Genomic DNA, 27,806 nt, shown 5'->3' on the forward strand with positions numbered 1-27,806 from the left:
TGAACTGTGGGATACTTCCTGCCGGAGAATGTTCTAGTCTCTCTCTTTTTTTTAAAACAGGAAAAGTTAACCTTTTATATTTTCTTAATGACCGAAGTACATTTTTAAACAACATAGTACATGAATTACAGCGTTAATAAATGAACAATATTTATTTTAATAGGACTATTGCAAAACGATAAAGACCAGAGGATTCTGGGAAATGAAGTCCTACTCTGTTTTGTCTTCTAACAGCAATATAACAGGGATAATCTGTATATTTTTAACATCCCTGAGATTACGAAAACCCAGTAAAATAAAAAATGAACGTTTATACACATTTTTAGAGATTTTTAGAGAACCCTACACACTCCCCCCACCAAATATCAGCATGCCCCCATGCTGTCCTATACAAACACTCAAAATGAAACAAAATGTATAGTATTTTAAGTGCAAGGCAAGAGTTTTGGTAAACTTCCACAAGTCTTACATAAAGCTTGAGGTGTACACCACCACACATGTGATCTATTGTAACGATCAGGAAACAAGATGCTACCCACGTACACTGACTGTACAGAACTCGTAGGGGCAGTCACAACTTCTTTGGTGGGTTCTCCTAAAGTATCATAGGTAAACCTTTCAGCAGGTTTTCTATCTCTCTCTGACCTTCTGGGTACACACGAGGACTCAAGACCTACTTTTGCTACCTCTGGGCCCTTACGAAAGAAAAATATATTTACCAATATATTACTTGCAATATATTGTAATATATTGTAATATATTATTCTTCCATTACATTTTCCAATATATTATATATTGTAAATATATGGAAAAATATATTGATGACACATATATTATACAATATATTATATATTGCAATATATGGAAAAATATATTGATGACACATATATTATACAACATATTATATATTGCAATATATGGAAAAATATATTGATGACACATATATTATACAACATATTATATATTGATGTAATATATTGTAATATATTGCAATATATTGCAAAATATACAAAAAACTGCCCCTTTCAATATATTGAAATATATTAAACCTGAATATATAATATATGGGTTTATATATCCCAAAATATATGCGATTTTATATTTATAAATATCCACCATAATGTATTCAGATTTATATGATAAAATGTATTGATAATATATGAAAAGATATAGTGTCACATGTATGTTCAATATATGGTAGAATATATTTTAAATATATGTAAAATTATACATGAAATATATGTATGGCTATGTGTTCAATATATTGTGGAATATATTTAATATATGGAAAATTATGGAAACAAAAACATGACATATGTGTTCAATATATTGTGGATGAATACTTAAATATGCAAACTGCAATATGTGCACAAACCTTTATACCACATATTAACACAGACTGGGTAATTTATCAAAAGCAACCTTTATTTTCTTTTAATCAGGCACAGATACTGAACCCAGTTTGAGGTAGGGAGCTATACAGGCCTATTAAAACCCCAACCAGGGTTCCTACAGCTTAAGCCAAGTTAAATTTAAGACTTTTTTTAAAACCACTTGAAATTAAATTTAAGACCAACTTCATAATAAACACAAATGCAGAAAAAAAAGAAACACCTCACATCAATTACATAGGGTTAGGGACAATTTTACCCACTTTCCTATGTGATCCAAGGTAAAGTGACTGCTACATGAACATTGGATTGTGTCTCTTTCCAGCTGTCCTTTCAAAATAAATGCATAAAAAGTCCGAAAAAAAAACAAAAAAAACACCACTGACTCGGAATCTGGTGGCTGTGAGAAATTTAGCGTTGACGGCCACCATAAAATACCACTTACCAAGTGTTAACATTTTTAAGACTTTTGAAAAATTGATTTAAGACATTTTAATGCCAATTAAGGCCTTGTTTTTAGATTAATGAATTCAATGCCTTTTAAGACTTTTTAAGGATCCGTAAGAACCCTGCCAACAGGCCTGGCATATGGTCAGACAAAGGAAATGTGACTGACTCTACATTTCTGAACAGTGCAACATTTTTAAAGAATGCCATTGAACAGACAATACATATACTTTTGGAACTGTGGAAAAGAAATAAATAGCCAAAAGAAAATTGATGTAGCAGATAAAGCAGATGTATGTATGTAGCAGATGAAGAGATGTCCACCCTCCAATTGGTAGTAATCAGCTGGCTCCTTGGTGCATCTAGGGAAAAATAGAGAAAAAAAAAGAAATTTTTAAATATTATTTAAATTATCTGTATAAAATGCTCTGACGTCCTTTGCTTCATTCTAATGTTCAACCTAACATCAAACATCAGATCATTCACAGGGGGTTTGGAGGGGGGTCAAAGAGTCAATCGATTAGTACTCCGCGATTATCAAATACTTTCGCTTGAAATGCCTATCCCTACTGGAGTCCAGACTCCACACCAGTAAAAACAAGATAATAGACCACTAGTTTAATGTTAGTATTCAGTCGGTATTCAGCTGTATAGTCAATGATTTCCCTCAACTCTATCACTCAGTCAGCCAGCATCTAGTCTGGGGCCGTTGACTCGCTGTTTTGGTAGGAAACGGATCCAGGGCGAGAGAGACAGACCTTTCCTTCAAAATAAAAGCACCAAGCTAATAAAATGCGGTAAAACTCTTTAATTTAAGGAATATAATTTACAAGAAAGTCCCCGAGCCATTAAATTGACATTTTGCTTTTATTGTATTACAAGTTAATGTTTATTCAGGGTACCCCCAGAATTTTGCAACTCAAATTTAAGACTTTTTAAGACCACATCTAATGAAATTTAAGACCAACCTCGCAACAGTCATTTTACGTTTGCCAACGCAGCATTCCATGATTTTTTGCAAGTAGATACAGTTATGTTGTTGCGATGTATCATGCAGATAGATAAAAAATAAGACCTTTGTAGGGGTGTAACGATACACATAAATCACGGTTCGGTACGCACCTCGGTTTTGAGGTCTCGGTTCGGTTCATTTTCGGTAAGAGAACAAAATGCAAAACATAAATTTGCTTGTTGTTTATTAGGAATTTTTCTAAACCAAATTTACATGTTTTAGTCAAATGTAATTATTTTACTCACCTACTAATGCTATGTTGTAGGTACATTCTGTCCCTGATACAAATAAACTTATTAAACTAAACCAAGCCATTATACAAAATATGAAAAAAATATAAAAGGCTACTGTTGTAAAGTGCTGCCTAATAAGTTCAATAAATTATTCTCAAAATAACAAAACATACAGCCTTACAATGATTTTTCACTAACAGTTCGAGCCAGTGACGGACTGACCATAGGGCAATGTGGGCAAATGCCACAACGGCTGCCTGACGATGCAACCGTTCGGCCGCAAATAAATAAATGAATGAATAACGCGGGTCATCACGAGGCACAGTGCGTAGTGTCAACACAGCAGCGACGTGTGCCTGCTCTGGGCGCATCTGTCAGTGCCCGATCCGTACCCGGAACACGATCCGTTCCAGGACGCTTCTGCGCATGCGCACGCACATGCCCCCCCTTCTTTTAGTTTACGGCAGACACCGCGGATATGGATGAAAACAGAGACGATCTATGAGGAAAAACACAAGCACGTCGCAACGAATTCCCCTCTGTTCTATTTCTGATTAAATTAAATGTAATGTAGACCGATCAGTTAATCGGTCGATCACCTCAGTCGGCCGGCTGCTGCCTCTGAGATGAGCCGAGCAGCGAGCTAACGTTAGCTCCCGGTGGCTACTCCCAGCTATGCTCCCAGCTCTGCTCCCAGCTAGCTCTGCACTTCTCCCAAAACCGGAGCAAACTTCCAAACAGACGTCAGTTGGATAAACTGACCACAGATTAGGACTCTAAACTGTGACTTTCTCGCATGAAAAAATATTTAAAATTAATAAAGTGACGTTTTAACAACGCTACAGCGGACTTTTAGCTGCTCTACTGCTAGGCTATCAGTTAGCATAGCTTTGAAGCTAATGCCGTAAAACGGCGCATGCGCAGAAGCGCTGGAACGGATCGTGTTCCGGGTACGGATCGGGCACTGACAGCATCTGCAGCAGATCCACATGTACTGGAGCTTGTGCGCAACACAGACACAGAGAGAGAGACAGACAGACAGACAGACGGACAGGCAGACAGACAGAGAGGAGATAGGAGCCACAGCCCCCCCACCTCCACCTCCATTCCTCCCAAAAGTAGGAGGGTCTTCAAGCCTCTGTTTTCTCGCTAGCGGTAGCATTAGCAGTAGCATTAGCGATAGCCACGACGTAAACGGGCTGCACGTGTAGCTGCAGGCGGACTGTAAACACACACAACTTCTGTACCGAAACTCACTCGTTCACAGCGCTGTGCTGAACCGAACGCCCCGTACCGAATCGGTTCAATACAAATACATGTACCGTTACACCCCTAGACCTTTGAGAATGAAATTTAAGACTTGTAAACTAAATTTAAGACCTTTTCAAGGCCTTAATTTATAGTTATCAAATTTAAGACTTTTTCAAGTTTTTAAGACCCCGCGGGTACCCTGTTATTTTATAAGTTTTATGTTGGTGAATACTTTTATTTTGGTGAATTTGGTGATTTCGGTATCAGCTACAGACAGGAACCAGAATGCAGACTAATTGGGAGGTAACTGACACCAGGCTCTTCGCTTGTCTGAAGAGCCTGGTGATGCGAGGCTAGCCAGCATCAGTCCTGTGGAAATTTCAATTACTTCTGTATGGGATGGTGCTATACATTTAAAGCGATAGTTCACCCAAGATTGAAATTTCACTCATTATCTACTCCCCCTCATGTCGACTAAGGGCTGGGAGAAGTTTCAGAGTCCTCCGTGGCTTCTCTGAGTTACAGGGGGTCTCGACGTAGCAGTGCATGTCAATATAACGGTTGCAAATGGATACCAACTGTCTTGGTAACAAAAAGACACACCAAAAAACATCCAAATACCTCCATGCTGCTCGTATGTAATGTCCGTCTTGTATTGAAGCCCCGAAATGCGAAATTGTCCCGGAAAAAATTGAATAAGTCAATTTTTCAAGCTTGTTTTGTAGCGGAAGCTTCTCAAAGCTCCTCTTCCCGGTTCGTCATATTTGGACGAACTGGGAAGAGAACAGACCCTGGTTCGTCCAAATATGACGAACCGGGAAGAAGAGCTTCGAGAAGCTCGAAAAATTGACTTATTTCATTGTTTTTGGGACAATTTCGCATTTCGGGGCTTCAATACAAGACGAACATTACATACGAGCAGCATGGAGGTATTTGGATGTTTTTTGGTGTGTCTTTTTGTTATGAAGACAGTTGGTATCCATTTGCAACCGTTATATGGACATGCACTGCTACGTCGAGACCCCCTGTAAGAGAGAAGCCACTGAGGACTCTGAAACTCCTCCCAGCCCTTAGTCGACATGAGGGTGAGTAGATAATGAGTGCAATTTCAATTTTGGGTGAACTATCACTTTAAAAACTTGAACTGAAATTAATCTGAACTAGGTTTAATGAAAAAATTTAAGAAGCAAAATGCATTTGCCATAATTCTTGGTCTGTTTGCCTACCTGTTTGCATGTTGAAGTCTGTACCCCATCATCTTTTGCTCTATTGTCACTTCGGGTTCTCCAGCACGATGATCTCATGGGTAGAGCACTGCTGTGGGTCCTTGGCTGTGTAAAATACAGATTGACATAACAAAGAGTATTCAGTCAATTAGAAACAGAGTAAAACATTAATTAATCAAGGACAAAAATATCTTTAGCTGTGTCACAGTATTAAGGATGGAATGATTTTTTTTTATTTTATTTTGCGGCTGATCCTGATTATTATTACTCAAATAACACTATATTTAGAACTAATATCCTAATGAAAATTACTGCCACATATCTTTGACTTTAAAGTTTCTATTATTTTGTCCAACCTATGAAGGGTGAATTGAACTTATTACACCTGTGTGTATAAACTGGATTCACTAATGATGGCTTATTTGCAGGCTATATCATTTTCAGCTGGATGACTAATACTTCATCAACCGAGTATACACTAATATCAGTGATACTTTACTTTTATTAACAGGAGTGAGTATTAGTAACCATGCTAAGAGGCCACAGTCAGTGTAGTGTCTCATCTCCAGTAGTTTCTGTTACTAGCAGAGTTCATGTTGTTTTCTTCTGCAGCAGAGTGCGTTTTCTAAAGCAGTGGTTCTCACACACACACACGCGCGCGCCGCGAGTAGCCGCGAAGTAGCGAGAAGCGGAGCCCTTTGATGTTAACGACTGTGTCACACCGGAGCCACGCCGCTCCGGTTCACAGCAGCAGCGGCGCGGCGCGCGAGCCGCGAGCTATGGCCGCGAGCGAGCCTGTCAAGCCGGGCAGGAAGTCGCACAAAGAAACAGCGGAAGAATCCGGTTAATTTTCAAAATAAAACACATTCCGAAGCCGGTTTACCGCCCCCCCCCCCCCGTTTGGGAACCACTGTTCTAAAGGAACTTTCACTTATGTTTACACAGTGTTCAAAACAGTGTCTTAAATAACTCAATAAACAGCCCATGAAAAAAATATTTTTTCCAGCAGATATCTTTGTTACAACATGACTGAGCTAATTGGAGTAGTTTCATGTTGTGTCCGACAACGGGAGGGTTTTAACAGCTGACGTCCTGGTGTTAGCTTAGCTGCTGCTGTTAGCTGTCAGCAGCAGCTAAGCTAACGGCTACGATAGCCATGACTAGTTGCAGAGGCGTGCACACAGAAGTGGTGGTGTTTGTTCGGTAATTCGTTTTGTAGATTTAACAAACATCAGATTAGTCAGGGCGGTTTTGGCAGCCCGGAGCCTCCACATTTGGTGCCTACACCGGTGGCTAATGCTACCAGTTAGCCGCTAACGCTACCAGTTAGCCGCTCGCTAGAATGCTACTACGGGGTTGAAAGCCGGATAGCTCATGTGCTAATGGCGATTAGCTTTTCTCTCTTTTCTTTCTAACCCTTTTCTCTGTAACACGTTAATGAAGCCATGTACCGGCTGAAACATCCTCCTCACCGTTGGTTAGAACAAGGAGAATAAGAAAAAAAAACCCTCCATGGTGACATGTCGAGACATGTCCAGGACTTCACATCCGTTAACGTTACACAGCCCCCCTCCCTCTCACCAGAGCCTGCCTGTTTGAATCCCTGACACCAACAACGCCACAATAATAACAGAGAAATATCTTACCTGGTATTTTTTGCAGGATTTAAATTCACTCAAGCTCTCGCTAGGACCAGGTTCCAGCCGACTGTTTGTCCATTTATCCGTATCGTAAAAATAATCCACATGACTGGTCATTCTTGAACGACTGAAGTGCGTCGCGGCGGTTCCCGTTTCACAGCAGCGCAGCAGTAACGGTTATTTTCAAATTTGGCGCCGGAAAGGCGCGCACAGCTGTCATTGGCCAAGAGCCATTATGTCAGTCAGATCAACCAATCATGTTCAAATGCTCACGATGAGACAGCCAATGGATTTTGTTTCATTGTGGTAACATTTTATTTTTTATTTTTATATCTAATAAAAAAAATAATTCCTGACCTGCAATCGGTTCACAGACCATTGCTAAGTAAAACACACCGTTGCTAGGGTCACCGCTCTGATCAGAGGACACAGAGGAGGAGAACTATGCAGGATATTTACTTTAATTGAATTTTTACCTTCAGCTTCGGACTAATTGTGATGTTAGATAAATTACTTAACTTGTTACAGGGGGGGGGGGGTTATAAATATACACATATACTATACTATATACTATATTTTTTAAATGTTTTACACACACACATATATATATATATATATATATATATATATATATATATGTGTGTGTGTGTGTGTGTGTGTATGTTGTATAAAATATAAACATTTAAAAAATATAGTGCCTTTTTGGCCTTGATCTCAATATATTTTTCAATATATACACATATATGATCCATGCATATATATGAAAATATATAAAACATTAAAAAAAATATAGTGCCTTTTTGGCCTTGATTTCAATATATTTTTCAATATATACACATATATGATCCATGCATATATATATAAATATATAAAATATTTAAAAATATAGTGCCTTTTTGGTCTTTATTTCAATATATTTCTCAATATATACACATATATGATCCATGCATATATTGCAATATATTGGAAAATATAAAAATTAAATCCCATATATGGGAATATATTGCCTAATATATCACATGATATTTTCTAATATATTGCAATATATTTTTCTTTCGTAAGGGGGGGCGCAATCTGAACTCTTTCTGTATTTTCTACAGGTTCAGCGTGATTTACTTCAACATCAGCTATTTCTGGTAGGTCAACAGAAGACTCAGACTCTCTTGTCTCATCAGTAGGATTCAACGATACTGGCAAACCATCAGTGTGTTCAGACAATATCACTGACAAATCAGCAACTGGCTCAGTTTCCACTACTGATAGGTCAACACCCGACTCCATGGTCGTCTCATCTCGCTCTACAGGTAACAACTCTTGATCACCTGATTTCTCTGTCTCAATGATGTTCACATCTTCAAAATAGCATCCAAACTCAGACTCGGAATCTGAAGAACACTGCTCTCTCTGAGGTTCATCAGATACACGGTCTAAAACTTCAGCCGAAGTTTTGTTCTTTTCTTTAGCTTTCCTGCGCCTCATAGCTCTTCGAGAACAAGCAGGCTTGGGGATTTCTCCAGCACTCAACCGAACATCTTGTCCTAAGGGCAGGAGGTGATTCCGATGCATCACTTTGATTGGTCCATTTCCATCCACAGGTCTTAGTCGATACACAGGGAGGTTTGACATCTGGCTCTCAACCAGGTAAGGATCCGCACTCCATCGGTCCGCCAATTTGTGTTTTCCTTTTAGTCCGAGATTACGGATTAGCACTCTATCTCCAGAGTTTAGACTGTGGTATCTCACTTTTTGATCATACCTGTCTTTGTTTCCTTGATTCATCTTATCAGCTGCGCTCTGGGCCAACTGATATGCTGCATGAAGCTCCTTCTTCATCTTCGATACATATCTGTTATGTGAAGCCGCTGACGTACCATCTGCAGACACACCAAAACACACATCCACGGGCAGTCTTGCTTCTCTCCCGAACATGAGAAAGTATGGGGAGAACCCAGTAGCTTCGTTGGGAGTACAGTTATAAGCGTGCACGAGGTGAGCGATGTGCTGACTCCACTTCTGCTTTTGACTCGGATCCAAGGTTCCCAACATATTCAAAAGTGTCCGGTTAAACCTTTCCGGTTGTGGATCACCTTGGGGATGGTAGGGAGAAGTTCGGGATTTCTTTACCCCTAACATCGTCAACATTTCTTTCACCAGCTGGCTTTCAAAATCCCTCCCCTGATCTGAATGTATGCGGGCGGGAAGACCATAATGGATGAAATACCTCTCCCACAATGTTTTTGCTACGGTTATAGCTTTTTGATCACGAGTAGGGAAAGCTTGCGCATAACGCGTAAAGTGATCTGTTACAACTAACACATTACACACATTCTTGCTGTCAGGTTCAATGGATAAAAAATCAATACATACAAGATCAAGGGGACCTGAGCTGTGCATGTGAGACAATGGTGCAGCTTTTTGTGGCAAGGTCTTCCTCTTTATGCACCGCTCGCACGTCTTACAGTGAGACTCAACATCAACTTTCATGCGTGGCCAAAAAAATCTGTCACGGACTAGAGCATATGTCTTATCGCAACCTAAATGTCCAGTTTGGTCATGCAACGAGTTCAAAACGAAACTGTGAAACTGTTTAGGAAGTACGAGCTGCTTTTTGACACGTCCGTCAGACAACTTTAATGTTCTGTACAGGAGCTCTTGCTCGACTGACAACTTGTCCCATTCTCTTTTGAAAAGTCTGAGGTCAGGGTGATCTAGCTGAATGCTATCTGCAGTTTTGCGATGCTGTATAGCAACCAACACTTCTCGCATGCAAGGGTCATTTTTCTGAGCAGCTAGCAGTTCACTTGGACTGAACTTGGGCAGTTGATCTGTCGCTACAGCTGCGGTGTGACAGAACGCTTTGGGCAAAGCGGAGACATGAGTACCGATCTGCTGAATGACATTGAGATGACCTGCTCCTTCCTTTGTGGAGGCAGACTGACAAAGTGCTCGCACTCCGGGAACAGGTATCTCATGCCATTCACCAGCATCAGACAAACTTGAATGGGGACGCCTGGATAGCGAGTCTGCGTCGATGTTGTTTCGCCCTGGCCTATATTTAAGACTGAAGTTGTAAGTGGACAGCGCCGATAGCCATCTGTGCCCTGTGGCATCGAGTTTTGCTGACGTCAGAATATAGGTCAAGGGATTGTTGTCAGTTCTCACTTCAAAATCCACGCCATACAAGTAGTCATGTAGTCTGTCTACGACGGCCCACTTTAGAGCTAAAAACTCTAATTTATGTGCGGGATAGTTTTTCTCAGAAGGTGACAAACTTCGGCTAATGAACGCAACGGGCCGCAGCCCCTCTTCATGCGACTGATACAACACGCCACCCAGGCCGTCTGTGCTAGCGTCAACATGCAACACGTATGATCTCTGGGGATCGGCAAACGCTAAAACAGGTGCCTGTGTCAACCGGGTTTTTAGCTCTTGGAAGGCACTTTCACATCGCTCAGTCCACCGGGACCCGAAAGGTTCTGAGGGTTTGAAAAAGGACTTGTGATCGACTGGCTGTCCAGCTTTCATTTTCTTTGCGCGGGCACTAGGGGGATACCCCTGAAGCAACCCATTGAGAGGTCGACAGAGCTTTGAAAAATCTCTCACAAAACGGCGATAGTAGCCGCAGAACCCTAAAAAGGATCTGAGCTCGGTCACGGTCTTGGGTCTGGGCCATGAGACGACGGCGTCTATTTTTGACGGATCAGTGGCAATCCCATCTTTTGACACTATGTGCCCGACGTAAGTGACTGATGTTCGGCCGAACTGGCACTTATCCAACGACAGCTTTAGACCCTCTTCCTTAAGTCTGTCCAGGACTTTCAACAATCTCTCTTCATGTTCCTCGATGGTTTTACCAAAAACAATCAGGTCGTCCAGGTACACTAAAACTTCCAGAAAGTTCATATCTCCAATGGTTCGTTCCATCACTCTCTGGAATGTCGCGGGTGCTCCCGAGATTCCTTGAGGCATTCGTTCGAATTGGTAAAAGCCAAGGGGACATATGAAGGCTGTCTTTTCCTTGTCGGTCTCACTCATTGGAATCTGGTAGTATCCACTCCTCAAGTCTAAAACACTGAACCATTTGCTTCCTGACAATGAGTGGAGCGCATCTTCAACTCTGGGAACAGTATACTGGTCGGGTATAGTTCGCTGGTTCAAAGTTCTATAATCGACACACATTCTTACTTTCCCAGTCTTCTTTCGAACCACCACTATCGGTGACGCGTACGGGCTTCGGGATTCCGAGATGATGCCGTGCCCTTTAAGTTCCTGCAAATGTTTGCGAACATCCTCTAGATCAGCAGGTGGCAAGCGCCTAGATCTTTCTCTGAAGGGTCTTGTGTCTGTTAACCTGATCTCATGTTCTGTACTCTTTGAACATCCCACGTCCCACTCATGACATGAAAAGACATCGTGCCTCTCCAACATTTTATGGCAAAGACGACTTTTAGCATCCTCAGGCATCGGAGAATTTCCAAAGTCGAACGAAGAAACGGTGAGTGCATTGGATGATTCCTTTTCCGCCCTGGTGGCCACTTGCGGAACCATCGAAACAGGAAAAACATGAGCCAGAGGAGTCCCACGCTTCAGGACGACCTCCTCAGCTGAAGTGTTTTTGAGAGTCACTGTGATGCGTTTGTTGTACACAACTGATGCTGGGTGTACTTCTGGTCTCACTCGGAGCTTGCCATCTGACGAGTCTTTAAGCTGCTCTACAAGTGCTAACTTGTCATTGAACTCACCAGGAAACTTAGCTTTGCCTGTAACATGTAACTGTCTTCCTGGTTTAAGAGTCAATGGCCTGTGCTGCATAAACCACACAGTACCATGCTTTTCAGTCTCGTCTGGAGAAATATCTGTATGTGCAAGTGACTGATAAACATCTCTGATCACTGGATGAATGTTTAATGTGCTCAAAAATCTGTCACCTGCTTCTTGTTTACAGGAGTCAAACAACTGTTTCACTAGACTGGTGTTTGTGCCTACAAGAAGTGCTATGCCTTCATCCTTTACCGGATCTGGACACACCAAAGCCAATGTGTCAACAGTCTGAGGCACGCCAGCAACACTTTCAGTGAACTCAAGGCTGATTGGTAGGTAACCATCATAAGGGTATTTGTGAGAACTTAACCCCCATATCTCAAGATTCTCGACAGGTTGAACTGCTAAATGTTTCAAGTAAGTGTTGTAAAAGCTTTTGTACAGTATAGTGACTTGTGATCCACTATCTAACAATGCTTTTGCGTACACTCCCTCTATCAAAACAGGTACAACAGAGGTGGGACCTACCAAGCCTTGAGGTAGGTTGGACGTTGCAGCAGATGAACAGTTTGTGGAACGAGTTTCTTTTGGAGCTCCATGCCGTTCCTTCACCGAGCTCCGGCAGAGTTTCCCTGGTTCTTGTGCCTCTTCAGCAGTTTCTGATTAACTTTCCTCAAGTCCTCAGAGCCTTGGCATTCTCTCCTTGTATGCCCATCTTCACCGCACTTATAACAAAAGATGTCTGAATTGGTGGACTTAAAGGTCTTGACCTTAGGCGGGGCACTCTGAGCAGCGACCTCCGACACATGCATGTTAGACCTGGTCTTGGTCTGTGACACATCAGGGCTAGAAGTTACAGTAGCTACTCTCAGTAGTCTAGACACCTGTGAAGACAGCTCTTTGACTTCTTGTTTCAAACTATCCAGCCCAGAGACTGAAGATGTATCAGGAACAGTAGAAGTTTTAACTTTAGCGGTTGTTTTCACACTCTCTCGACCGCTGATCCAGTTCTCCTCTTCTCTCACTTCTTTCATCAGCTGGGAAAAAGAAGGCGGGTTCTGTAGAGTGTGGCTCATCCTAACACGTAAAGCAACCATGTCAGTGGTCAATGCACCTTTAACCAGTTGCTCCATCCGTGCTCGGTTCATGCCTGCAGACTCAATGCCACCTTTCAGTAAGGCTCGATGGAGTAGCTTATCCAGCCGATACAAGAAGGCAGATAGTTTTTCTCCATCCTCTTGGTAGGTGTGCCTGAACTTAGCCATGAGATCTGGCCCACTCTCTGTAGTACCATAGGCTGTCTCCAGGGCAACTAAGTAGTCTGTGGCGGTAGCAGAGGGATTACTGACTTTCAGAAACCTAACAATATCAGCAGCAGGTCCCTTCAAACTTTCAACAATGCGCTGCTTCTTAGCTGCATCACTACACTGCCACTCACTAATCATTTGAGTGGCCTGCTCCATCCAGGCATCGTATTCTTCTTCGCCTGAGGGAACAGGTTTCAAACCAGAAAACAACCTCAGCTTTCTGTAACCAGGCCCATCAGCGGGTCCCTGACAACACTTGTCTACCAGCCTACCAATAGCATTCACTAAATCTGCGTTCAGATCTGATCTAGCTGGTGGCTCTTCAGACACAATGGACTTAATGTCATCTAAGGTTTTACCTTCTTGTTGTAGTAGGGCCAACAACTTTGACTGAAACTCTGCATCAGGATCCTGTGCAGCAAGACTATGAACTAAGTGTACAGTCCAAGGCCCAGCTTCTCCTACAATGCCTACTTCAGGAGGTACACTAGCAGGGTCTGTGTCAGTTCTGGTCTCCACTAGTATGAATAACTTGAGACCAGTGGTGTCTCCACGGCGTCCACAAATCCTAGTCTGGCCAAAAACTTTCACTGTGTCCAACACTTTCTCAACGGTATCATCCACAACATCTATGGGTACATTACTCAATACAATGGCGCGGGAAGGTCTAACATTCAACTCTCTGCTCCATTCCACAGCCTTTTTGAGCTCCATGTTTGAAGCGATGCAAGCACTAAACTACAAGAGCACAAGAAAAAAAAAATCACTGTTTTCATACAACTCACTGTTTGACACCGTCCCTTGTGTAGCAGAGGGGGGAAAAAAAAAAACAACCCGATCCCAGCGGTGCCTCCAAAATGTAACCCCTTTTTCCCTTAATGTTCAATATACACTGTGGTTACACTAGATAAAATAAACAGGTCCTAGGTTCTCAGCTTAAGATGGTGAATTTGCTGGGGTCTTTAACCAAGGGACTTTATATTAGAGTGGGAAAAAGGAAACTAGCGCGGTGCCTCCACTGAAACTTACTATGCTATGTGAGCACTAGCAAAATTTATGTAAGCCCTCAGAAATGAATTACTCTCAAAAGAATGTTAAACCACAATAGGTAAAGGGTAAGACACAAACATTTATTTTTTTATTTAAACCCTTTGTTTGTTTTTAGTAATGGTACCTTTAAGTTTAGCAAAGATCCAAAAACACAGTTATGAAGTTTCTCAACCTCAATCTTTTTAATGAAACAATAAACCTATGAAATGAAGTTTTTTAGTTTTGTTTTAAACCCAAATCAACTCTTGTTTATCTTTTTAATAAACCATTACCATGAACTAATTACCTTGATGTGGTCTGAATATTTTTACACACCTTTTAACTGTTCAGAATTATGATTTCAGTACTCAAAATGCAAAAAAATATAACCCAACAGTGTTCTTGTACTCTCAAAATGCAGTAGTAATACCCACACCTGTACCAAAATATTTTTAACAGTTCACACAGATGATCTTTATACCAAAATAAAAAATCTAAACCCAAGCGCTTGGATAATTTAACCGTTGGGGCCCATTTGAAGAGTTGGTGCACATGAAGTTTAATCCAATTATGAACGGAAAAGTTAACTTTGAAAACCCGGACAGTCACAGTCTGTCTCGGTCCACTGTCAAGTACTCACGCAACCTCTCCGTGCAGAAGTAACATGGCGGTGCAACCAGCCAGGCCGCAGAGTGATGTTCAGGCAGCTCCCCGCCACCAGCGTCCTTCGGCGTCCTTCGACACGTCCCCGTCTCCGGCCGCCGACACGTCTGCTCGTCCCGTTCGTCCAGTCCGTCCTCACACGCGCACGAATGTCCCGTGGAAACCTCCTCCGTCCGTGTCCGAGTTGTGAAACCGTCTGGTCTCTCTGCCGAGGAGCTAACTAGCCACACTGCTAAGCTAATGTCGGAGCTACCGGCGGAGCTAATGGCAGAGAACCACGTTGTCGCGGCTCTGAGAAAAATACTTCACCGTCGTGTAAACTACACACATTCGACTGAAATACGTGAAAAGAGTGTTCTGGTCGCTTAAAGTCTCTCTTGCAGTACAATATCTGGGCCAACCTTTAGTCCGAGTCTCCAAACATCGATTTATTTTCCTCCGCCGAGGAGAACGCAGCCAGCTCCTTCACTGTCCCGGTGAACTGTGGGATACTTCCTGCCGGAGAATGTTCTAGTCTCTCTCTTTTTTTTAAAACAGGAAAAGTTAACCTTTTATATTTTCTTAATGACCGAAGTACATTTTTAAACAACATAGTACATGAATTACAGCGTTAATAAATGAACAATATTTATTTTAATAGGACTATTGCAAAACGATAAAGACCAGAGGATTCTGGGAAATGAAGTCCTACTCTGTTTTGTCTTCTAACAGCAATATAACAGGGATAATCTGTATATTTTTAACATCCCTGAGATTACGAAAACCCAGTAAAATAAAAAATGAACGTTTATACACATTTTTAGAGATTTTTAGAGAACCCTACATTAGTGCACGCAAAACAGGTGATCTACTAAGAGTAACCCACTAAATGAAAACATGTGCAAACCGCAATATGTAAATGAGGGTTTTGCGCGTGGTAATCGTTTCCGCCATGGAGAGAGTGGACAGAGAACTGGACGGACGAAGGGACAGAATGACATTTGATCCGATGCATAATGACAGCATGTGTGTTCATCTCTCTCGCACTCTGTTTAGATAAATAAACACAAATCGCTACAGGGCCCAACTCGTCATATAGTGACGAACAGGCAGCAGCTGCAGCGACAATCACACACCTATAATATGTGTGTGCCGCCCATGATCCAGTGGATTAATTAATAGAGAGCTCAGGTGGGACACACGGATCTAAACCCTCTGACCACCGACCAGAGGGATCAAACACGGGTGAAGGCAGTGGTGACGTGTCTCAGTCCGGGACCGGGACTGAGAGTCGGAGCTGAGCAGCCAGGTGAGAGGAGAGGAGAGGAAAGGAGAGGAGCGCACTGCAGGACAGACGTGCCCCGTGCGTAACGGCGCGTAAATGACTTTTAACACGGCTGAAAAACTGTTACAGAATTACCCAGACGTGAGGAAATGCAGAGATGTAAGATCACGGGGCTCTGACAGGTATCAAATCAATAAACGCATACGTTTTCACAAAGTTGTATCAGTTAGTACATGGTTTTCAGACGTGGTGAATAAAGACGCAAAAACAGCCACCACAATCTCTTCCTGGTTTGGTAAATCACATTGCACACGCTAAATAAATCGATTTGCATCTACTCCTCCCAGTATTCTGTACGTTCTGGCTGAAACGCCCATATTTACATATTCATCAAGGCAAACACGCTAAATGGATCGCACGTGCTATTCTGCCCGTGTGAGGGACGCAATCCTCGGTGCGTCCAGTTAGTAGATCAGGTTCCACATGTGTTTGCGCGTGCAATCACGTTTGCACACGTTTTAATACACGCAAACCTTTAGTAAATCCGGCCCTGAATGCGCTATATAGCGCTAATTGCTCAGCTGCAGCGCTATATCTATGACCTGTCACTGTCACAGGTCCATCTCATCTCATTATGATAGGACTTCACCCTCAGAGCTGTCTGTCTTCAGACTGTCCTGACTGTCCCTGAACATCACACAGGGACAACATGGAGCTGCCTGTGTGATTGGTTACTGACTTTTATTAATGTTTACATCAGGCTGAGTTCAACAAATCAGTTTATGCTACTGTGATTTGAGTAGCCTAGTTAAATACTACAGTAATCATCATAGTGTATTGGAAGGAAAGACCATTTAATCTGTATGTATCAAATATCGATTAATGAATTAATCGATAATTTGCATCCCCAGTCTGTTGGTCTTGGTTAAAGCATAAGTAAGTGATATATTTGTGTTAATATAAGTCTTAAATAGTTATATCTTCCGACAGCAATCACTTACATAGAGTGTTTGGACTGAAACACGGGTCTGTCAGTCACTCTGCTCTGCTCTGAGCCGAGGAGAAAACATTTATTGTATCCTACAGTTTTTATCCAATGAGGAGAGAGAACGGCATGCAGGGCTGTGTGTGCAGCCAAGGAACGCCGTGAATGTGGTGACGTAGGGACGAGGACTGTTATGGTGCGTTCAAGGTAACTCGTGTTTTTCCGACCTGTGAAGTCATACCAGTTCAATCTGGTACGAGTTCACGGGTCAGAAGTTACAAGTGGCCGTTATAGTGACTTTCACAGGTAAAACAGGTCGGAAAAACACGAGTGGGTTGCCTGGAACGCTACAAAGTCGTAAGTTGTGACTTGAAGCTGTAATTTACGGTTTCAAAAGCCTGCCTGGAACGCAGCATTAGCCAAAACGACCGGATCGCTTACTTCTGCTTTAAGTACCACCTTGAATGCTTAAGCTTATGTATCCAGCATAGACTGTAAAAAGAATGGCCGTAGCGTCCGCGACGTCACCCATTGGTTTTGGGGAGTCGTTTTTGTGACTCAAATATGGCGGCCTGAACAGCGCCATGTTGGATTGGCCGGCCGAGAACCCGCCCACTGGCCTCGAAGCAGCTGTCCACGGAGCTGCTCGGACCTGTCACTCAACGTTTCCGCGCTCTAATTGGCCAGAATTTTAACCTAATAACAGTAAAACTGTAGAGTTAAAAAAAAATTCACCCCCCTCAGAGTGTGTGCGGGGGTAGAAACTATCGGTCGAGACCAAAAAACGTTCTGACACCAGGCTTTTAACATGTTTATTGAGGATGTAAAGTCGGTGATTTTAACATGGGGGTCTATGGAGAATGCTCCCTTCTGACACCAGCCCCCAGAGGAATTCGAGGGGATTGCAGTTTTTTGAACGCGGAAGTGACCTTCACTTCTCAGACCCATAACTGCCCCCTTGGTATTCAGTCATTCAATGGTATACTAAAATCCATGTGGAAAAAAAATGCTTCTCACTGTTCTCAGGTCAAATATTTATATGCGATTAAAATGCGATTCATTGCGATTAATTAATTACAAAGCCTCTGATTAATTCGATTAATTTTTTTAATCGAGTCCCAGCCCTACAATTTACTATTGCATTTTTCCGATTCGGAGGTCAGATTTGCGAGTTCCGAGTGCAATCGAACGCAGCAACAAGGGGGCAGTTGTCGGTCTGAGAAGTGAAGCTCACTTCCGCGTTCAAAAAGCTGCAATCCCCTCGGCTGTCGCTGGGGGCTGGCTCCAGAAGGGAGCAACTCCAATTGAGCCCCATGTTAAAATAGCCGATTTTACAGCTTAAAAAAACATATTTACAGCCTGGTACATTTCATTTTTTTGGTCTCAACCGATAGTTTCTACCCCCGCACACACTCTGAGGGGGGTGAATTTTTTTTAAACTCTACCGTTTTACTGTTATTAGGTTTAAAGTTCTGGCTAATTAGGGCGCAGAACCGTTGAGTGACAGGTCCGGAGACCGCTGCTACGAGGCCAGTGGGCGGGCTCTCGGCCGGCCAACGGCCGCACCGCTCCAAATATGGCAAGTCAAATCCAACATGGCGCGGTTCAAACCCCCGTAGTAGCGGCACAAAACAGACTCCCCCAAACCAATGGGTGACGTCACGGACGCTACGTCCATTCTTTTTACAGTCTATGCGCAGCAAGCGCCGGGCCGGCTTGTATCATAACAAAGACAAATTCTGCATTTGCCCCACGGACACTACACTGTCGGCTATTTTTTTTGTAAATTTAGTTATGGCTCCCCCAACCTATCTTTTGCATATTTCAGCTTATTTTATGCTATTACTGCTGTATTTGCGTTAATGCTCCTTTAACACACCTTTATGTGTAAATTTGGGGACTCTGCTGCTCTGCTCTCACCCGCGAGGCTCCAGCAGCTCGGAGCAGAAACAGGAAGCTCTCAGCCGACAGTTCAGCCCGGTCTTCATCTGGAGCAACACCGTGTCCTCCCCAAAGTCCTCCCGCGGTAAAATGTGATGGTCTCTGGGCCAAAGCAGGCCGGCACCACCGACTGGTACCACAGAAGGACCGCGACCACCGGTGGGACCTGCTTTTGGCCGAGAGACCCTCACGTTCCGCTGCAAGAGGCTGTGACACGGCACGGTGCGTCTGTGTTATTGTTGTTTAGTGGTCTTTCACCTTTCAAATGAGCCACAGTATGTGTTGGTGGCAATAATATAGAATGCGCTGTGGCTCTACAAAAATCGTCAAAAAGGTCTAAATTGCTGGTACACTTGACCAAAACTTTGCAAAGGAGCGCGGTACTCAATGAGTTAAGACTTATATTAACACAAACATTCCGCTTACTTCTGCTTTAATTTAACATTTCTCTGTCTAAACCTTAATGTCGCCATAAAAGACAACAAAAAACGTATTCTTTTCTTTTCTTACAGGAATGACACTGTGGGACCGTGATGTCCTGGAAAAAGATGCAAGAGAAAAAACAAAACCTTACAGTGACTTTGAAATTGTTGCATCTGAATCAATTGAGGATAAATCTTCCTCTCTTAATGTTGAAGCTTCTCTGAAAGCAAGTTTCCTGTGTGGACTGGTTAAGGTTGATGGATCTGCCAAATACCTGAATGATAGCAAGGATTCCAGAAACCAGGCCAGAGTAACAATGAAGTATGAGACAACAACAAAGTTCCAGCAGCTGTCCATGAATCATCTAGGAAGAGGCAATGTGAAGCATCCATATGTTTTTGAGAAAGGAATAGCCACACATGTAGTCACAGGGATTCTTTATGGGGCAAAAGCTTTTTTTGTCTTTGACCGTGAGGTGTCAGAAAACGAAAACCATCAAGACATTCAGGGAAACTTGAAAGTGATGATTGAGAAGATCCCATGCATTTCTATAGATGGTGAAGGTTCACTGAAGATGGATGACAAGGACAAAGCAAATGTTGACAAATTCTCCTGCAGATTCTATGGAGACTTTTCTCTTGAGAAACCTCCAACGTCCTTTGAGGATGCAGTAAAAGTCTATCAAAGTCTCCCACAGTTGTTGGGACCCAATAAAGAAAATGCTGTACCAGTGAAGGTCTGGCTGATTCCACTGACAGTTTTAGAATCTGCTGCTGCTAAACTTGTCCGTCAGATCAGTATAGGATTAGTTCAGGAAGCTCAGAGCGTCCTAGAGGACTTCAATGAGCTGGAAATGAGGTGCAACGATGCAGTGAGAACAACAACTGTACAACAGTTCCCACAGATTGGGAAAAAACTTAAAGGTTTCAAACAAAAGTGCTCATGGTTCAAACTAGAATTTCAACAAAACTTGGCAAAGACACTTCCTTCAATCAGAGGAGGAGGTGAAGAGGAGGTCGTGCTCATAGAGATCCTGAAGAAGATACACTCTTCTCCTTTCAACAGTGAAAGCCTGAATGAGTGGGTGGACTGGAAAGAGACTGAAATCTACACCTTGATGTCTTTTACCGACATGATGAAGAACACAAAGGTCATCCAGTGTCAATATCTGCACAAAGAAATCCTCAGTGTGGAGCATGCTGTGTGTTTTGTCTTCACCTCACTGGGAAGTCATGAACCGTTCCTCTCAGATTTATCAACCTACTTAAGAGGAAAACCCAAAGCAGACGATGCTCAACATCCACAAACTCATGATGTGGAGAAGGAACAGTGGTTTGCCTTAAAAGAAGTAGCAGGTGAAATGAGACATAAAGCAAAGCTGTTCATTGACTTTGCAGAGGCCAACAAGGAGAAGGAGAACATAAAGTTCCTGACAGTTGGTTTGACAAATGAGACAGAGAAATGTTCAAGCATCTACCTTTATAAAGACGGCTTCTCTGTCACTGAGAACTTTGAACCTCCTTCAAAGCCTGAAACTGTGACCGTGAGTGACAGAAACCACAACAGTGTGACTCTGAAGGTTTCTCCACCCAGGTTTGGAGCAGAGTTCATCAGCTCCTACTCTGTAGAGTACTGTGTCAGTGGAGAGGATGGATGGAAGCAGCAGACAGCAGCAGAGGCTGCAGAAGTCACAGTGAGTGATCTGAGTCCTGACACAGAGTATGTGTTCAGATGCAGAGCAGTGACCTCAGTAGGTGTTGGACCAGTCCTTGAAGTCACTGGTTCCACTAAAACTTTGCCTTGCAGCCCTCCAGGAAAACCTCAAGTTGAACCAAACTCCAGTGAGATATCAGTCATCTGGCAGAAACCTGCTGAGCTTGGACAAGATGTGCAGGTGTTGAGCTACATGGTGGAGTACGCCCAAATACACAGCGAGGGGCAAGAAGAAGATCTCCAATGGAAACAACTGGTGTCCAGGGCTGAGGAGGCGATCATTTCAGGACTTCAGTCAGAGACTGGATATGCAGTCAGGGTCAGAGCTGATTGTGGAGCAGCTGGCAGAAGCAAGGAAAGCATCACTGTTCACGTATGCACAACAAAACTTGAACCTCTCATAGAAAACCTCAAACGTACAAGTAAAAGGATCAATTCTGATTCCCCCTCAGTTTACAAACTGCCTCTGACAGAAGAAAGAATCAACATTCCTGGATGCCGGAGGTATAAGTTCGGCAGAGAAAGCTCAAGGAGAAATCGCACTGTGATTCTTCTTGGAGCAACTGGTGCTGGTAAATCAACTCTAATCCATGGGATGATCAATTACATTCTAGGTGTTGAATGGAAGGATTCTTATCGGTTTAAGTTGATTGATGAGGGTCAGTCTAAGTCACAAGCTGAAAGTCAGACATCTGAAGTCACTGTGTACAAAGTCAACCATCAGGAGGGTTTTAACATCGACTACTCTCTGACCATTGTTGACACACCAGGCTTTGGAGATACAAGAGGCATAGAGAGAGACAAGATGATCGTAGAGCAGCTATATAATCTCTTCTCCTCTGAACATGGTGTCAGTGAGATTGATGCTGTGTGTCTCGTAGCTCAGGCTTCTTTAGCACGACTCACACCAACACAGAAATATGTGTTTGATTCAGTTCTCTCAATCTTTGGAAAAGACGTGGCAGAAAACATCAGAGTTCTGGTGACATTTGCAGACGGCAAACGTCCACCAGTTCTAGAGGCGATCAAGGCTTCAGGTGTCCCATGTCCTAAAACAGAAGATGGACTCCCTGTTCACTTCAAGTTCAACAATTCAGCTTTGTTTGCTCAGAACAAGTCGTCTGCAGCAGAGAGCAGCAGTGAGGATGATGATGATGAAGAAGATGGAGGCTTTGATAAGATGTTTTGGAACATGGGGACAAAAAGCATGAAGAAGTTTTTTGTTGCTTTGAATCAAATACAGACCAAAAGTTTGACAATGACACAGGAAGTCCTCAGAGAAAAAAAGCAGCTGGAGAATTCAGTTGAGAATTTGCAGAAGCAGGTTAAACTTGGTTTAGCAAAGCTAGAGGAGATAAGAGAGACAAGTGAACAACTGAAAAAGCACGAGGCAGAGATCAGCAGAAATGAAAAGTTTGAGATTGAAATTACTGTCACAAAACCGTTTCAGAACATGGGAACATGGGAGTACAAGGAGGTAAAAGAAAAGAGAACATTCGAAGAGCTACGGGAGAAATACTTTAGAGCCACAGAGGCTAAGATGCCTGTGGAGGCACTGATTAAAAGGCAGAAGAAGGAATATGATCGTGTGAAAGCTGAGGTGATGAAGTTGATAGAAAGATCAAGCCAGAGTCTAAACAGACTTAAAGAGATAGCACTGAGGCCAGTTCCTCTCTCCACTCCAGAGTACATCGACATGCTGATTGAGGGAGAGAAATCTGAGGCCAAACCAGGCTGGAGGAGACGAGTTGAGTCCCTGATGGACATGAGAAAACAACATGAGACAATGGCTAAAATAGAGAGAGGAGAGAAGCTGCTCTAGAGTTCACCTACTGACCTCAGTGATCAAATCGAGGCCAAATGAAGAAAAATAAGTTAAATGACAACAAAGACAAAACTGACACCAACACTGACATCAGTGAAACCAGGACAAGGACTCTGATACCAAACAAGACCAAAACTGATGCAGACCAACCAGACAGAGACTGAACACAGTTGTAATGCAGATCCAGAACTCGTTCAAACCAGGAGCCACGAAAAGACCAAGACTGATCGTAACAGAAGTGACAGACAAGATTAATCAAATATAACATGATGACAAAATGCCACTTTGTTGGATGATGATATTTGTTGTTGTTGTTGTTGTTACTACTGTTGCTTTTCTAATTAATTTCTAAGTAGCTGTATAATCAGTTAATTACTAATACAGCTTTAGTGAAATGAACACAGATGCTGTCGTATCCAGCTAATCAATATTCAATTTAAATCAAATAACTTTCAGGAAGGTGTTAGTGATTATAACATTATCACTTAGTTAATATATAGTCTATAGTGTAACGGAGCAGAACAAAGAATGAAAAACAGCTTTTCACAAGAAGCCATGACTCACAGGAGTAAATCATAGTAACACTGTACAGATGATATAAAAGCAACGTTTAATATTTGCTCTGTTTTATTTATTTTTTTTGGTTCGAAGTGATTTAGAGATCAGTATATTCTTGATTTGATGTTTCTCTACTTTCTTTGTTGTTTATACTTTACTTAATGAAGCGTGTTTGAAATCACAGTGTTAAAAAAAATTTGTTCTCGGTTTTTCAAATTAATTTCTAATAAACAGAATAATAAATACAGCAATATTCAATCAAATAACTGACAGGAAGGTGTCAGTGCTGAAATGATCAAGTTTCAAAAAGATGTTTATAGTGCAACTTGTCTAGAACAAAGCATGAAAACAGCTTTTTCATAGTAACGCTGTACAGATGATATAAAAGCAAATTTAATATTTGATCTCTTTGTTTGTTTGAAGTGGTTTAGTGTTCAGTTTAATCTTGATTTGATGTTTCTCTATTGTCTGTCTATGTTGTTTTCAAAATGTGTATCATGCTTTCTCAACTGCAAAAAAAAATCAAATTAAATACCTTACGGATTAAGCAGAAATAAAAGAACCTGAATCTGATCCTGAATCATTTCATTATTGATCTCTGCTTTCAGTGTTTTTCTTTTCCTCATGAGTCAGTTTTCATCCACGTCCTCACCAGTGTTAGATGTGAGTCGATCCTACAGGCTGATGTTCACACAGCTGGAATCTACATCAGTGCAGAGACATTTTTTTATTTAGCAATAGATTCACATACAGGTTTTTATTTGCCTGTTTTTCTTCAGCTTTCATCAACTTTTTAACTGATGGGATTCAGCAAGTATTTATAAGTGGTCACATATCCAGTGCCAACTTGTTTTTGTTTCAGATGTTTTGGGGGTTTAAGGTTTTAATATTTAAATATTTTGCAGATGTGAATAAAAACATCTTGTATTTTGTGTGAGCAGATTAATTGATGCGTCCTGACAGCTCTGCAGCATCAAACAGTAACGGCTCCTGAAGAGTAGACTGGCTAACTCTGGCTCACTTACAGTTTCTTTTACTGTTCATTAGTGTTGCAATGTCCCTGTCAAATAATCCAATAAATAATAGAAATAAATGGAGCAGTGAAGGAGATGAAAATGTAAAGTGAAACAGTGTTTTCTGGATTTGATTTTCTTTATTTTTGGCGTCTTCACGTCACAGTGAGTGAAACTACAGTCGACAACTGAAACCAATGAAACAGAAACTGGTACAGAGTTGTACAGAAATATAAACATATAGTATCATATTGTACATGTCATATACACAGTGAGGTTCATTATTGTTTTTTGACCTAAACATCAGAGCAGCCGCTAAAACAAACTAAACTCAACAAACATGTTGGACATAATTTACAGTCTGTGGTGATGAACGGTGTCGAACACTGGAACAAACATCCGTCAGTGTTGAGCTGCCACATCTTCAACAACACAACAAAACACACCGACACACGTTTCACTGAAAGGTCAAAGGTCAAGGAGTTACTGACGCTACTGTCCTGTCGCCGGTTGGTTTCAAGTTTTATTTTGAAAGCAGGAAAAAGTCCAAATCTACGACAAAGGTGCTGAACTTCGGCCCGACGGCGGCGGCTCGTTGTGGGCGTGTCCTGAGGCCTCGTCATCAAAAGTGAAATCTGAAACTTCCTCCTTCATCAGGCTCGTTTACTGGACGGACTTCCTGCCGACTTGTCAAAATAAAAGACACTTAACACGTGTAATGTCATGTTTGTGACAAGGAACATCATGTTTGTGACAAGGAACATCCGAGGCCAGGTTGGTTGATTGGTCCAGGTTGGTAACAGCCACCAATCAGCTGCTTGTGAGATGAGCTCTGATAAACGCCGCCAGAGCCTCGAGCTCGTCAACAGAAAACAAAACAATGAACAATAATAAAACACCTACTCATTATTGTTTTTAAAGCACAATAGTCAAAGTTTCCTGGTTTCAGCTTCAGCTTTTTTTTTTTTTCTTTCTTTCTTTCTTTCTTTGGATTTGATTCTGGAGTGAGACGAGTTTTAACAAACCAAAGTGATGGAAAAGTCAGAGATCAATGTCGTCAAATGATTCGTTGTCAAAACAACATTTGATCTCTGGAGGAACGAGCTGCAGTTTAAACACTGATTTCAATCATAGTGTTAAGCTTTATTTTGAAATATTTACACCACAGACCCTTTTACTTTGGAGGTACTTGTTTGCATCCTCACGCTAATCCTCTCTGTCTGTGTCGTGGCACTGAGTCGATAACACTGATCCTGCAGCACAAACACTTCAACGTGTCAGCTGAGTAAAAAAAAGTAGAAAACATAATAAAATAATATTAATAAAATAATAATAATAATAATAATAACAACAATAATAAAAAAAGTGGGGGAGGGGGCGTGGCAGTTTTAGCTACAGTACATCACTTCTTCTCTTCTTCTACGTCTACATGATGTTTAAACACAAAACTAAAATCAAGCAGACTGACTCTAACAGAAACACTACAGACACTGGAATGAACAGGAAGCTCAGAACCGGACCGGATCGGACCGGATCGGACCCGGACCGGACCGGACCAGACCGGACCCTTCAGTATCCCAGGTCCAGCTGGATCTTGTGCTCGAAGATGGCGATGAGCAGCATGATGCCGAAGCCGAGCAGGATGCCGGCGTTCTGCAGCAGGAAGAAGCCGCAGTGGCTGAAGCCGTGGTCGCCGGCGTTGTTGTGCAGCATCTCGGGAACCTGGACGGATGGATGTGGGGTGGGAGGGGTGGTGGTGGTGGTGGTGGTGGTGGGGGGGGGGGGCAGCGGATTATAGGAGCGCAAGCAAGCAGAACAACACGGTTAATTAATCACTTTCCAAAAAAAAAACAAAAAAAAAGAAAGATTATCTCTGAATCAAATCGACTCGACTGTTTCATTCATTTTATTTTATTTCACCTTTATTTATTTTTTTATTCAGGGAAGGTCAATTGAGAGCGAGCTCTCTTTTTCAATGACCTGATGACAAAACAACACAAATATACACAATACAACCACATACAGACTGCAGAACACTCGATAGTATCATGTGTATCATGGAGCATTAATCACTGCAGTCTTTATGAGAGTGTTGGCCGGCCTTCTCTGCACAATCGTAGATGGGAACACTGGTATTGTTTTGTGACTTCCCTCTTTATTTATGTTCTCTCTTGGCTCCTAAAGTCACCACCAGAAGCTGTAGTCTCTCCATAGATTGATAATGTACGCTGTTCCTCGACTGTCTTTGGGGAAAGTGCCTTCAAAGCATTCGCACCCTCGTCCTGCTATAAACTACAGACTCATCTTAAATTGGATTATCTCCCAAGTACGGAAGATTTTAAAGCTATAGGATCAAGGACTATTTGACGACTGAATGCACATGTTCTCTCACCGAACGCAGCTGGTGATTATTATACTGTAATGATGTGATTTGCCAACCTGTTTTAACTGTTTTTTTATGTTTGTTTTGTTGTTGTTTTTCTATTTTAATTGTGTTGTTATTCTGCATTGTTTCTGTATTTTAATTATGTTAAATAAAGGTTAAATAAATTAAATAAGAAGATATCAAGATAGATCAAGATAAATACGTTTCAGACAGTTCTGTACGTTATTCCACAGTCTTCCCAAATTCTGACCTGATAGAGTGTGTAAAACCACTGTGTCCTGTGAACGAGTGTGCAAGTGAGATTAAGATGGTAAGATAAACAGGTAACATTTTCAAGAAAAAGCTAAAAATTAAATTACTTAGTTTATATATATATAAGCTGCAACATCTGAACCATAGTAAATTTAATGTAAATGTAATTATCATCTGCTTTTTTATCTACATGTTATGAAAAGCTTCTGTTGGTACTCTAGGCTTGGGGTCCACGTTGTCTAATGTCTGTTAATGTTTCATGTATTGTATTGTTAGTTTTGTACGTGCTTTATTGTTGTGTGTGTGTGTGTGTGTGTGTATTCATACTGTTAATGTTTCATGTATTGTATTGTTAGTTTTGTACGTGCTTTATTGTTGTGTGTGTGTGTGTACTCATACTGTTAATGTTTCATGTGTATTGTAGTCTTGTATATGCTGTATTGTTTTGTGTTATACTGTATGTATCCAGGCTCCCGCAATAAGCTT

At 41.8% G+C, this 27,806-nt stretch overlaps 2 protein-coding genes and 1 long non-coding RNA gene across 4 annotated transcripts in view; 1 reads left to right on the forward strand and 2 right to left on the reverse strand.

Annotated features, from left to right (window-relative positions):
• Window positions 1–23,348, forward strand: part of LOC146969817 (uncharacterized) — a 33,969-nt gene extending 10,621 nt beyond the window's left edge. The window contains exon 2 of the mRNA XM_085805291.1: window positions 19,663–23,348. Within this exon, the coding sequence (XP_085661417.1) occupies window positions 19,663–23,108 (3,446 nt within the window). The 3' untranslated portion in view covers window positions 23,109–23,348. The remainder of the gene's footprint in view (window positions 1–19,662) is intronic.
• On the reverse strand, window positions 1,832–7,146 carry LOC146969818 (uncharacterized). The gene is made up of 3 exons (XR_015038089.1): window positions 7,033–7,146; window positions 5,561–5,665; window positions 1,832–2,200 (listed from the first exon to the last, which is right to left on the reverse strand). It is a non-coding gene; the product is annotated as an uncharacterized LOC146969818 (long non-coding RNA).
• A 2,163-nt stretch (window positions 23,349–25,511) lies between the features above and the next one.
• slc39a6 (solute carrier family 39 member 6) overlaps window positions 25,512–27,806 on the reverse strand; it is a 26,688-nt gene continuing 24,393 nt past the window's right edge. For both annotated transcript variants that reach the window (XM_085805317.1, XM_085805316.1), the window contains one exon: window positions 25,512–26,404. In XM_085805317.1, coding sequence (XP_085661443.1) covers window positions 26,252–26,404 — 153 coding nt within the window. In that variant the 3' untranslated portion in view covers window positions 25,512–26,251. The remainder of the gene's footprint in view (window positions 26,405–27,806) is intronic.

This window comes from Trachurus japonicus, chromosome 17 (assembly GCF_045865225.1).
Source record: "Trachurus japonicus isolate A0001 chromosome 17, Traja_1.0".
NCBI lineage: Eukaryota > Metazoa > Chordata > Actinopteri > Carangiformes > Carangidae > Trachurus > Trachurus japonicus.